Raw genomic sequence first — 14103 nt, 5'->3', positions numbered from 1 at the left:
CCCCTTCTCACTGCCCTCTTTGGCATCTTTGCATAGCACATACCTTCAGAGGTGATCACCATGGCTCTAGAACAGTGGTGCTACTAATTTATAAACTAAAGTCTTCCTGAACTCTAAGGTAAGCTACCGGCTGAGCTCTGTGAGTTTCTTATTCTTAGTTTGGTGCTGGTCTGACATGGTGTGGAAGGCCCCACCACTACAGCAGAGTACTAAGGTCTGATGAATAGTATTCTAGTAGCTGGGATTTCTCCTGGAATAAGAGAGCAGCAAAGCAAAAGATTTGAGATGCAGTGAGGGAGGAGAGATGGGGTGAGAAGTTAGTGCTGGGAGGAGAGATAAGAAAGTGGCTTCCTTTAAGCTGCCTTGATAAAACCCCAGTGTTATCAAAGAGACGCCAAGATATAGGCTTACTTTAAAAAGTAAACTACCGGGGCGCCTGGGTGGCGCAGTCGGTTAAGCGTCTGACTTCAGCCAGGTCACGATCTTGCGGTCCGTGAGTTCGAGCCCCGCGTCGGGCTCTGGGCTGATGGCTCAGAGCCTGGAGCCTGTTTCCGATTCTGTGTCTCCCTCTCTCTCTGCCCCTCCCCCGTTCATGCTCTGTCTCTCTCTGTCCCAAAAATAAATAAACGTTGAAAAAAAAAAAATTAAAAAAAAAAAGTAAACTACCTTGGAATATATAAATTGCATCTTGATTCAACTAAGTTTGACTTTCTTGGAATTGGTAAAACACAAGATGGAATCTCTTGGTGTTTGGTAAATTATTAACTGATATTTAAGAAAACTAGAAGCTGTTCATATAAGTTGAGTAATGAAGACTACCTAGGAAATTTTGTCCTTATTTTAAAGAACACACTTGGGTGTGTATTGTAATAAATTAAGATATATTAAAATACAACACCAATTTCTTTTTTAGGTAAACCATGAACAATTTGTGGTTTTCTCACCGTAACAGTTTATTCCATGAATTATACAAAATGATGTTTTAAACTTTACAGGGAAATTACTAGTTCTAAAAACAAAATTGTAACTTCTTTGAATTTTAATGACATTATTCATGTGGCTCCTTAATATCTTGTTCAGAGTGGATAGATGGTAGGTGATCATTTGAATACAATACCATTCAATAAATAAAGGGTCAGAATAGGTCATTCATTAGTAGACACTGAGAAAAGAGCCTACTATTGTGGTTTCCCTTCTCTCGGTTGATGCCCTTAAAATTTTAAAGCTAGACACAAGACCCAAGCTTAAATTGTATCTTCTATTATTCTCTGAATAGTAGAATAGTAAGTAAATGCTATAAATTTAGCTCCAGTGTTCAGCATGGCAGAATGTAAGAACTGGGTTACTAGAAACAAGATTACAGAGAAATACAGAAAAACATTGATTAAGGGACTAATATTGCCAGGCACTGAGTTGTATTAATAATAGATAATGGGGATCTGAGAAAGTTATGTTATATTACCTAGAAGGGGCAAACATAATTCATGTAAATACTTGTCATTGATCCACTCAGTAGATCACGGATGTGTAGTCCGGTCTGGACAAGAAAATGGAGGTCGTTGAATATGGAGGACTGTAATGCATTTGAATCTGTAGAGGTGCAACTAGACTACTTTGGGATTGGTCTGATGCCCAGAACTCCACAGTGCCCTACCCTTGTTAGATGCCCGGACTGAGCCTGGCTTCTGCCAGAATTTCGTGCATGAGTCAGGACGTACCTGGGCCAAGGGTATACCCTGATCATCTGAGGATAGGTGCTGATATTTTTCCTGTAGTTTCTTCTAAACATAGCTGTATCTCTTTTGTTCCATATGTTCTAGAAATTATAGACAGAAGAAGGCTTTTTATTCTTGTACCAGCACAAAATAAAGTTTAAAAATTTATTATTGAATTATAAGCATAAAAATAGTTTGAAGGTAGATGGAAGATTCCCTAGCAGGGTAGTTGAGAATGAGATGAGAATTGAGAATGGAAATTGATCTGTGAACGGTAAGTAGAAGTGTATCTGTGTTTCTAGTTTTGACCTCATATCTTAAGCATAGAGAAATTATCATTGTTTACTTGTTTCCTGTACAGATTTTGCAAAAATTATTTGTCCTTTTCTTCCTCCCCACCCCTTCCTGGTTTATAGGTGCTACTTTTACTGACTGGTTTACTTCTTATGTCAACAATGTTGTATCGGGTGGCTTCCCTATCATCAGAGACCAGATTTTCAGGTATTTCACTCAAGACTTTTTGAATAAAAATATTTGTAAATCAGAAAAAAAACATTAGTTACAGATCTTGAGATGAAGTTTGGAAGAAGGTTAATAATAGAACCTCTCGTTTTCTTAAATGCCACTACTTTATTCTCACTTTAAAGCCACATTCAGACACTTGGAGAGGCAACATTTTTCTTCTCTTGAAGGATCAAGAGAAAAAACTGATTTTGATTTAGAAGTTAGGGCTTTGTAGTATAGTTTCTTTTTATACATAGTTTCCTTTGGGGTGGGGGAAGCTGTTTGCCAGTTAATGGATTTATTTTGAATAGGAAGTCAGTAACTACTAACTCCTGGCAAATACTATTTATTGTCTCTAAATGAACCCTCCAGGTGTGACAGATAGTAGTAGAGATAATATTGGTTCACAATAGCCTGGTTGGCAGAAATGACAAATTAGTTAGAAATTAGAGGTCTCTAGAATAACTTGCTAACACATTTTATTGTCAGAGCCACTGTTGATAGGACTTTCAGGTGTCCCAAAAGTTTCCTGGCTCTGAAAACTGAGATAAGCTCTTTTCAGTTTCCAGTTTAATCAGTGAATCATTACTGGAACCACTGCTCATTGAGCCTTGGCTGCTGTCCTTACAGATCTAAAGTCTTCAAGGTTTTCTAGTTCATAATTTATAGTTTTCTTCTAAGCTTAAAGGGACTATACCTTTACATTCCCAAATATGTTTTAAATTTTTGATCCTAAAATGAAGTAAAAGCCATTTCACACTGTATCTTGGGATCTTTCATCTTAGAGACTTGAAGTTAGTTGATTAAAAAATGTTTAATGTTTTAAAATTATCTAGATATGTTCATGATCCAGAGTGTGTAGCAACAACTGGGGACATTACAGTGTCAGTTTCCACGTCGTTTCTGCCAGAACTTAGCTCTGTACATCCACCCCACTACTTCTTCACATACCGAATCAGGTGAGAACTGTAAATGGGGTCGCCTTTCAGTTAATGGTGGGCTATATCCTGTGGTTGTGTTGTTCTCTCCCCTTTGACATGATACATGAAACGCATTTTGAAAGACAGCTTCTTGCTGAGGTGTGGAGGAACGTGGATAACAAAATTTTTTATAAGCTAGTGTCCGTAAGGGACTTGAGTTTCCAGTAACCTCCAAGTTACTTAAGTTATTTCTTGCAGATGTACTGTGTTTAAAGAATTGTGCCAGGTTCCTTGAGGTGGACACTAAGTTGTAATCATCATGAAAGCTCTCTGTGAGAGTTGTAATGCATTCCAGAAGCTATCAAATTGCCCAGGATGAAACCGTGCATTTTAAATTTCAGTTAGCTTGCCTATATTCAGTTAAAAATCAAATATTTATTAGGTGCTGCCTAGTATCAGACACAGTGTTAAGCACTGGATTTGGTTAAATAAAAAACAAATATTAAATTCGCTTTAATTAGAAGTACTCCGAGCTGTGACATAAAGATAGCTCATTGCTCTAAGGGATTAAGGATACTTTGTTTTTAGATTTATTTTTATATTTATTTTTTATGATGTGTTATATATATTTGAAAAGTACATATACATGCATATATACACACTGGAAATATTTTTGCTACCATATACTAACCAGGGAGCATCATAGGATTTTGGTATTATATGCAGCCTTTGATATATCCAGTTACATATGTGCAGATGTTTGTGTTTTGGATTTTTTTTTAAGTGTATTTATTTTTGAGAGAGAGCCTGCAAGTGTGAGCAAGAGAGGGGCAGAGAGAGAGGAGAGAGAATCCCAAGCAGGCTCCACGCTGTCAGCACAGAGCCCAAAGTGGGGCTCAATCTCAAGGACTATGGGATCATGACCTGAGCTGAAATCAAAAGTTGGATGCTTAACTGACTGAGCCACCCAGGCGCCCTGATGTTTGTTATTTTAATTGTTTAATTCAAATCCTGCCTCGGCTTGAAACATGCTTAAAATTATAATACCGACACTTGCTTATAGGGTACTCAAAATAAGGGACAGCAGATTCCTAGAGAAAAGGGGGAAATAATAGTATTGGGAAACAGTCAAGGTGTAATCCTAGTAACTGACTAGTGACATTTTGCTTTGAACTTTCTAGAAGCAAAAGGGAAATGTCCTGTGAAAAAGAAACAGAAATTTTTCATTGCACTGAATTCTAGTAAACATTTCATACATTCATCTTTACTTGAACAACAAAAGATTATTATCACCCAGTGTGTTTATAAATTTTTATGTTGCCCTTTCTATTGTTGATTCTTACGGAAAGTCAAGTGAGCAAATTGAGTGAAAGCATTTCTGTGAGAGAGTCAAGCTAATCAAGCCATTATCTTTGAGAATTTATAGAAATAGATGGTTAACACAGACGTTGGGTTGGGTTTCTTAATTTCCTTTGGGAACTTTTTCATAGTCTTAGTCCAAATATTATAGCTCTTAAACAAAAGAAACAAAATCAGGCCAGATTTGTGTCTCTACCACCCCATTCCCTTCTCCAGGATTGAAATGTCAAAGGATGCACTTCCTGAGAAGGCTTGTCAGTTGGACAGTCGCTATTGGAGAATAACGAATGCTAAAGGTGATGTAGAAGAAGTTCAAGGACCTGGAGTAGTTGGTATGTAACTCAAGATTTGGGTTTACATATCAGTTGCCTCTAAGACATTTTGGAGAGCATCTATGTTGCATACAGCTTGGAAAATGCATGATGTAGTCAGTGGATAAGACTGATCTTTTAATAGCTGTGTTTACAATGTGAAAGATATCATAGATTTTGGGCTTTCTTTGACTCCAATATTTGCTTCATAAATATAATGTGTAAAGATCATTATTCTATTAGATTAGTACCTTAAACATGAACTTTTCTAAAATTATAGCAAACAATTATTCAGGGATTGATTTTCCGTTCTGTAGATCACCCGAGTTCTTTATTTGCTTCTTAAGTTCTTTATTTATTTTTTTTTCCGGTGGGATAATTATTTGTTATCATATTCTGTGGTTACTGGGCATAGAGCAGAAGGAGAAAATAAATTTCATATTGGTCATCTCTTTGAAATTTGGGGGAAATGTTAAAATAAGTAGCTCAGGTTTTTATTTGTGGATTTCAATCATCTTTAGCTCTGATTGTCATTGACATTCAGCTTTTTAAAAGATTATGATTATCTTAAGTTTCTGAACCCTAATACCATCACTGTTAACATTTTGCTATGTTTCCTTTTAGTTGTTTTTTTTTTTTCTAATCGTGCATTTACTTTAACATAGTTTGCATAATCCCACAGAGGGCATTATCTTATTTGCTGTGATGAAGAACTGAATTATAAAATTCAAGGTATAAACCTTGGTTTCTTATTACTGTCTTCTCTGCAGGTGAATTTCCAATCATCAGCCCAGGTCGGGTATATGAATACACAAGTTGTACCACATTTTCTACAACATCAGGATATATGGAAGGATATTATACCTTCCATTTTCTTTACTTTAAAGACAAGATCTTTAATGTTGCTATTCCCCGATTCCATATGGCTTGTCCAACATTCAGGGTGTCTATAGCCCGATTGGTGAGTTAAATTTTCCTCTGGGACTGATTTATGTGACTTTGTAGAATTAACTCCACAGAGGGATTTTGTTGATTAGCCAGACAAATGGTTTACAAATGGTGTTCCCAGAGAACCCTAGAGATTCTGAGGAAATATCATGGGGGGGCCATGTGAATATGTAGGGGTGGTGGATAATAAGTAAGCTAGACTGCATACACTTCAATCAGAGTAACTCTACTGTTAGCTGTTTTTTTGTTTTGTTTTTTGTTTTTCATAGACGTCACTTTTTTTGAGCAGTTTTAGATTCATAGAAAATTGAGCAGAAGGTACAGAAATTTCCCAAATACCCCCTGCCCCCATGCATGCACAGACTTCCCCATTATCAGTAGCTCCCACCAGAGTGGTATTTTTGTTAACAGTTGATGAACCTACATTAGCATATCAAAATCACCCAAAATCCATAGTCTACATTCGGGTTCACTCTTGGTGTTAGATATTCTGTGGGTTTGGACAAATGTATAATGACACGTATCCACCATCATAGTATCATGTAAAATAGTTACTGGTTTTAAAGGTTCAGTCTCTTTTCCACTGTTTCCAAAAACAATTCTGTGGCCTAATGAGAAACACCACACTAGACCAGTTAGAACAGGCTTTATTTTATTTCATTAAGATTAGGAAAACAATTTCTTGCAGTGTTTTTGCTAAAAATCCCAATTTTGTAAAGTAATACAAATATCCTATAGAGAGACTACTAAAAGTACAAGTCTACCCATTAAACCCTCTTTGTAGTCGTCTCTCTTTGGGATCGTTTCCTAAATCAACTAGGTATAATTTTAAAATCTCATCTTTAGGATTACCTTATGATTGTGGCAGTACCCCAATCTTATGGATTATAAAAGATTATGGATTAAAGAGAATTATGAGGCTCCAGCTATATAATAGGAATAAAATAAAATATGACTTGTATACCCAGAATGTAACTGAGTCATAGGCGTTGAATGTTCAGAGAGGGCCCTCCGGCTCCTGGGATGACCCTGATGGGCGAGTCCAAGATAAGTGTGGGAAGATGGACGTGATATTAATCAGGCCTAGAGCTGACACATTCCCCGTTTGGAAAGAGAAGGATAATGTTGAGACTGTAGGCCATTACGCTTGCATGTCTGGTGAAAAGGATCTATAGTCTGGGTTTGGAAGTGAAGTTTAGCTTCCCTCCCAGTGGAAGAATGCTTTCTACTGTATATTTCCAGCACCAGGAATTTGTTACTTCCTATAACATTCTCCTGTTTTTGACCAGTCCAGTTTCTGTATGAGATTGGTATCACCTATGAATGTTTGATACAGCTCATTAGTGAAGCCATCTGGCACTAGAGTTCTCTTGGTGGGAAAGTTTGAAATAGGAATTTAATTTCTATAATGTATTTTCTATTGCTTCTTGTTTCACTCTTGGTAATTTGTGTCTTTCAAGGAATTTGTCCATTTTGTCTAAATGTTGAACTTACTGGCATAAAATTATTTACAATATTCCCTTGATAACCTTTTAATGGCCACAAGAACTGTAGTCATATGCCCTTTTTTGCTCTTAATATTGGTAATTTATATCTTTTGTTGATCAGTTCACCTAAGGGGTTATCCCTTTTACTAGTCATTTGAAAGAACAACTTTGGGTTTCACTGGTTTTCTCTATTGTTTGCTCATTTTCTATTTCATTGATTTCTGCAGTTATATTTATTTATCTCCTCCTACCACTTTGGGGTTTGTTTGTTTTTTTACCAGCTTCTTAAGGTAGAAGTTCAGATTATTGACTTTAGGCCTTTCTTTTCGCTAAAGCACTGTTTTGGCTGTGTTTCATAAATTTCGATATTTTGTTTTCAATAACATTTAATTCGAAATATTCTCAAATTTCCCTTGTAATTTAATTTTGGTCTGTAACTTTTCTAAAAATGTGTTAATTTTCAAACATTTGGAGGTTTTCCAGTTAACTCTTGTTTAATAATTTCTAATTTTGTTATGGTTAGAGAACTCACCGTGTGTAGTTTCAACCCTTTTAAATGTTTTATGTCCCAGCATTATGGTCTATTTTGGTAACTAATCCCTGTGTATTTGAAAAGAATGTACATTCTGCTGTTCGTGGGAATATTATACGATAAATGATAGTTTAGATTGGTTGACTGTTTTTCAAATCTTCTATATATTAACTGATTTTTTTTTGTCCTTGTTCTCTGAAAGATGATTGTTGAAATCTCCAACCACAATTAGTTTCGTCCATTTCTCTTTTTAATTCTATCAGATATGCTTCATGTATTTTGAAGCTCTATAATTATATGCAAATATGCTTGGGATTCTTATGTTTTTTTAATGAAGTGCTTTCTTTTATTATTATGAAATCTCTCTCTCTGTCTCTGATAATATTTCTTGTCCTAAAGTTGCTAATATTCCAGACGTAAAGTGTAAAGAATGTTGAGGTTTGTTTGGGCAGGCAGTTAAGTTACTGTGGGGTCAGCTTGCTCCTGTTGAGACTTGTTTTTAATGTTTGTTAGGGTGGGGTATAAAGTAGTCTTTAATTTAGGACAGTAGTTCTCAAACTTTTCGGTCTCATGGCTCCCTTAAACTTTTAAAAATTATTGAGGACTTCAAAGAACTCTTGTTTATATGGGTTATATCAATATTTATCATGTTAGAAATGAAAACTGAGAAGTTTTATAATATTTACATACTCTTTTTTTAAAGTTTACAATTTTTAAATTTATAATTTTAAATTATAATAATAAACTCATTACATGTTCAACCCTCTTAACCATGTTCTTACTTATTTAGAGTTTTAATTTCCTCCCAACCACAAATAAGCATATAAAATTTTGACATGCCTTGTGGAAAATGTTTCTCTCTCTCAAGGATGAGAAATCAATAAAAGAAATGAGAATTCTGGACTTACTTCTAATCAACATGAAAGAGGCAGTGGGGATTGTATTTGTATTGTGTTGTACTTGTATTGTACCTTCCCTGTGGAAATACTCGTTTTCTTGATATGGAAATGGAATTGTTCTCCTTTTTTGTGCCCTGACCATATGATAATTATTGTACTTAATACTTGGCTTTTGCTTTATACTTTGAATGTCACTATAAAATATACTTTTGGTTGATCTTAAGCCTTTTCTTGCTCTAGGTGGGTTTGTTGTTTGCTTTTGGACACTTGAGAGGTTCCCGCTGCTTATTTATTTCCATCTTACCCCTGTGCGCCTCTTTCCATCCGCTGCTTCTGTGTGTACACTTTTATCAGAGACCATCAGCAATCTCCCTCTTTAGCTGCGTTGATTTCTTTAACAGTTTTTTCTGTTCTCTTCTTCATTAAGATGACTAATGATCATGCTACCTGAATTTAATGTTTTAGAATTTCCTAAGCCTTCCCCGTCGCCCCTTTGGAACCTTCTACTGAATTTTAAAGTCTTCATTCCCTAGATTGAGAAAATAAAAAAATAAAAATAATGGAATATCATGTCATATTTATGTATATTTTCTCTGATTGTTGTTAATGTTGTTGTTATTAGTGTCATAATAAATCCTAAGTGACAATCCTTTGACAGCTCCTGAAGAACAATTTCTTTCTCCCACATTAATTAATTTGCTTGCTCAACAAATATTATTGAGTACCTACTAGGTGCTGGGGGAAATGCAGTGAACAACACAGCCAAAATCTGCCTTCGGGGATGTAATGTACAGCACGGTGACCATAGTTAATGCTGTATTGCCTATTTGAAAGTTGCTAAGAGAATAAATCTTAAAAGTTCTCATCACAAGAAGACATTCTGTAACTATGTATGGTGACGGATGTTAACTAGACTTACTGTGGTGATCATTTTGTAATATATACAAATATCAACTCATTATGTTGTACACCTGGAACTCATGTAATGTTGTATGTCAATTATACCTCAATAAAAAAAAAAAAGTTGAGGAAATTAAAAACAAAACAAAACAAAAAAACCTCTGCCTTGGAATTTACATTCTAGCTGGAAGAGACAAGGGTAGCAAATAAACACTATCTAGTTATACCAAGTAGTAAAAAGTGCTCTGGAGAAAAATCAGAGTAAAGGATATAAGGAGTGTCTGTTGGGTTGTTCTCATATAAAGATATGTTGGGGAATGCCTCGGTGACATTTGATTTGAGACTTGAAAGAAGTAGAGGGAGCCAGGTGGATTTATGTGGGAGAATGGTGTTCCACACAAAAGAACAGCAAGTGCAAAGGCCCTGAAGCACTCATGTTACATAAACATAATACTAATGCTTGGTATGTTTGAAGAATTGCAAGAAGGCCGATGTAGCTGGAGTGCAGTGACTGGGGGAGAGTGGTCAGAGATGAGATCAGAGGGGTAGTGAGTGCTGGATATGAAATGCCATAAAGGCCTCGGGGGAAGGGCTTTTGCTGACATCACATCCCACGTTTCCCAGTACTTCCTACATCACCACCTAGATGCTCCCTGCTGTTCAGAACTCTGTCCCATATAGCAACTCCTCTCATTGAGTCTTGAAATGTATGAAAGAGAAAAACTGACAGCAGAGTAAATCAAGACCTGATTAGAGACACTATTTAAGCAGAATTGAAGTTTCCATGAGATGATCAGATATTGCGTGTTCAACCTCACTATTGCCCTATTCAGAGAGCCTTCAATGAGTTAATTTCAAAGTAGAGGCTACCCATGGTGGTTGAATTGAATCGATGTGTCTTTATAGTAGGAGCTCCATAGAAATCTAGTAAACCTCGTGACAGTACATAAAAGTTACCAGTAGAGGTCATACCTTATTAATATTTTTGCATCCTCTTTTCTACAAGCATATAGATTAATAAAGAATTGTTACTTAATCCACTGAAATAAATTCAGTAAAATTTTATCTTGGGTTGTTAGGAGTGGTCTGTTGGCTACCTTGTACAAATTATCAACTACCAGGTAAAAAATAAATACTGTATTAATGAAATATATCTACCACTAAAACCACATTGAGCATTCTAAAACGTGTATATATATATATATATATATATATATGTATAGATACATATATATATTCTTGCATCAGCATAAGTATATGTATCTATACATATATAGGTTCTTGCATCAGCATATGCATTATGAAAATACATTGTTCAAGTCTATAGAAATTCATATATGGCATGTCCAGTTGTTTATAGATAAGTGAGAACTTACATAAAATAAGTATAAAAAACTGATGGAAGTTCTTATCAAAAGATTGTCTTCTCTTTCAAGGAAATGGGTCCTGATGAATATGAAGAGATGGAAGAGGAAGAAGAAGAGGAGGAGGAGGAAGACGATGACGATTCGGCAGATATGGACGAATCTGATGAAGATGACGAGGAAGAGAGACGAAGGAGAGTCTTTGATGTTCCCATTCGCAGGCGCCGCTGCTCACGCCTTTTCTAGCAAGGATCTGCAGGCGGGAAGCACTGGCATGAATCCAGTTTGTTAAGTAGATTTCTCAATAATGTAAATAACTAAATTGTTCTCAGCACATAGCAGGAAAACTAGCATGAAATGTTGTTCCAGGCCCTGGGTTCTCTGCGACACTGCATTAGGAATTGGATTGTTTTGGTTTGCTTTGTGTTTCTGAGGTAGAGGAGGAAATGGGAATCTTTTTTTTTTTCTTCTTTTTTTCCCCCTCTTTTAGAAGTCCATGGGTGAATAGTTCTCTAGCTAAAGAACAGACATTGCTTTGCTTTAAAAGATTTTATACTTCTACAGATAGGGAAATGGGAGGGAACTGTTTTGAATAAGGATTTTTAAATGTAGCAGAAATACCTACACAGGGATAGAGAGAAACTATGTGACTGAATGATTCTGTGAAAAGACTTCTTGCAGTTGTGAATTATTTAGAAATGAACAGAATTTGTAATTAGGCTAATCCATTTAGTGATTCCTATATATTTTGTACTCCCGGGGAACTAATTGACCTAATAGTTTGAATGCTAGTTGTTTGTCCTTTCTTAGACAATCTGTCCTTGAATTTAAAGTTTTCATCACTACAACCTCGAACTTAAAGTCTTTATCACTATGACCTTGGCCTTGCATTCAGTCTTCAACTCTACCAACCTTGAATTTAATTTAAAACCTTCAACATGACAACCTTGAATTTAATTTAAAGTCTTTAGTGCAATGACCTTTTTTCATATTGTTCACAGATGCATCGTTTTCAAAATGTGTGTAAAACTATGTGTTGTGTGGTTTATTAACAGAAGAATCTTCACGATGTCTCATGTAGTCTAAATCTGTAAATACTGCTTCTGTTTTGTTTCTCCTTTATACACTTGACTGTCTAACTTTGTGATAAGTGACATGAATTTTATGTTAAGTATAAACATGAATTTTTTTGTAATTATACAATTAAGAGTTTGGAATGACATCCTCCAAGTGGCAAAAACTCACATTTTAAAAACGAATTTTGGTTCTGATCCTGTATTTTGTGTAATTGCCTATTTTCCATAAACTAATATTAATCAGCCTTTGCACCTTTCCATCTTAAGATGGGAAATGAAATTGAAATTCATTGTCCTGTTGCCAGAGGCCCATTCAAAGTCATTTCCTGGCTTTGACTATACCCTGTCATATGCTCTACTTTCTGTTTTCTGCAAGAATAGTTCTTTTGTAGGGAAAACTGTAGGAAGAGGGAAGTATATGCTGGGTTAAGCAGCTGCCCCCAGGGACTATGAAGACCCTTTCATATTGTCTCGTGTCAAAATGTTCTGAAATGAAGTAGTTTTTCCTGCTTATTTTTTAATTTTATCATCAGTCTACCAAATCCTTCTATTATGCCTATCTCTCCCTTTAAAAAAAAAAAAAAAAGCCAACCTACTGAGCTTTAAAAAGAGAAAGTTTCCCAGTAAAGCAATAATTTAAAACTAGTTAATGTGGAAAGTTAAAGCTGGTCCCAGCGTCCCTTGCCATTTTTGCTTCTTTGTCTTTTCTGGCTGACCTCTCCTTTCTATTCACAGAATACTCAGGATGCCCCACATCTCCCCTGCAACCCCATTCAATTCTTGCTTCTCAGAATACTTCAGGCTTATTTATCCTCTCATTTAAATTCACTTTCTCTTAGCATGTTGAATGAATGCCCTCTCATTCATACCAAGGTATGATTGATTGGTTGACAACATGCTCAAGTGTTGTATTTCATTGGCAAGAATGTGCATTCACACATAAAAGGGATCTAATGGTTGGCCAGCCTAAGCTTTTGTAGAGCGAAGCCCAGGTATAGTGAAGGCGGAGGTCCCTTGAGACCACTATCTATCTTTCACTCATTTGCCTAAAGCTTGATGTATCAGTTAGGATGAGACAGATACCTAAATGAACAGCAGCAAATAGTTTAGGGGTTATTTTTCTCTTGTGAAAAGTCAGGGGTGACTAGTTGAGGACTGATACAGTGGCCCAGTGGTGTCATCATTTGCAGATTCCTTCCAGGTTTCTGTTCTGCCATCCTTTGCACAAGGCTTTAATCATAAAGGTCACCTCGTGGTTGCAAGATGGCAGCTGCAGTCCTATTATAACCCAGGAAGGATGATGAGAAAAGGGACCAATTAAATGGAAAGTAAAGTCAAACATAAGGCTGGAGAGGTAAGCCAACCAGGTTTCCAACAGTCCTGTGGAGAACAGGTAGAAAAGTAGGGGAGGGGGGTACACGTAAGGACAGTGATGCAGAAATTAACACGGGCAGCATGGAGACCTGGTGTGAAGGACTTGTAATACTCCAAGTAAGACATGCTACCAGCTTGAATTAGAGCATTAGCAGTGGGAGTGGACTGAAAAGACAAAACCGATATCTACATGATTATGTAGGAGTTGGTGATTAGATGTGAAAGAGTGGAAGAAATCAAAGTTGATTCCCAGGTTTCTGGCTTCATTTATGAAAAACAAAGTTTGCAGGAAATCCAGTTGGACACTGGAGATGAAATTTGGACACATTTTGAATTCAAGAAGCCTGTAGGACACACTAGTTCCAGCAGTCAGGTATGAATATGAAAACTGAGGGAGAGTGGTCAGGAATGGAGAATATAGATTTGCAAATTACCTGCAAATGCACATCCCCAAGGTAAAACCAAGCAGATGCAGTGTTCTTGCCCAAGGAGCACAGAGCAGTGGTTCTCAGTCCAACCTGGCAACACCAGATTTGTGAGAGGTAGTGGAAAAGGCTCAAGACTGAAACGACGGGGCACCTGGATGGCTCAATGGGTAAAGTTTCTGACTCTTCATTTCTGCTCAGGTCATGATGTCACAGTTTGTGAGACTGAGCCCCGCATTGGGCCCTGTGTGACAGCGAAGAGCCTGCTTGGGATTCTCTCTCCCTGCCT

At 36.5% G+C, this 14103-nt stretch overlaps 1 protein-coding gene across 1 annotated transcript in view; it reads left to right on the top strand.

Annotated features, from left to right (window-relative positions):
* Window positions 1-12217, top strand: part of FBXO3 (F-box protein 3) — a 32272-nt gene extending 20055 nt beyond the window's left edge. The window contains exons 7-11 of the mRNA XM_047071050.1: window positions 2132-2216; window positions 3056-3178; window positions 4715-4830; window positions 5580-5770; window positions 11012-12217. Coding sequence (XP_046927006.1) covers window positions 2132-2216; window positions 3056-3178; window positions 4715-4830; window positions 5580-5770; window positions 11012-11185 — 689 coding nt within the window. The 3' untranslated portion in view covers window positions 11186-12217. The remainder of the gene's footprint in view (window positions 1-2131; window positions 2217-3055; window positions 3179-4714; window positions 4831-5579; window positions 5771-11011) is intronic.
* The last annotated feature ends 1886 nt before the right edge of the window (window positions 12218-14103 follow it).

Source organism: Lynx rufus, unplaced genomic scaffold (genome assembly GCF_022079265.1).
Source record: "Lynx rufus isolate CCGP_SWC_20201006 ecotype Redwood Valley unplaced genomic scaffold, mLynRuf1.p SCAF_9, whole genome shotgun sequence".
NCBI lineage: Eukaryota > Metazoa > Chordata > Mammalia > Carnivora > Felidae > Lynx > Lynx rufus.
This window is presented reverse-complemented; position numbering and strand designations above follow the sequence as displayed.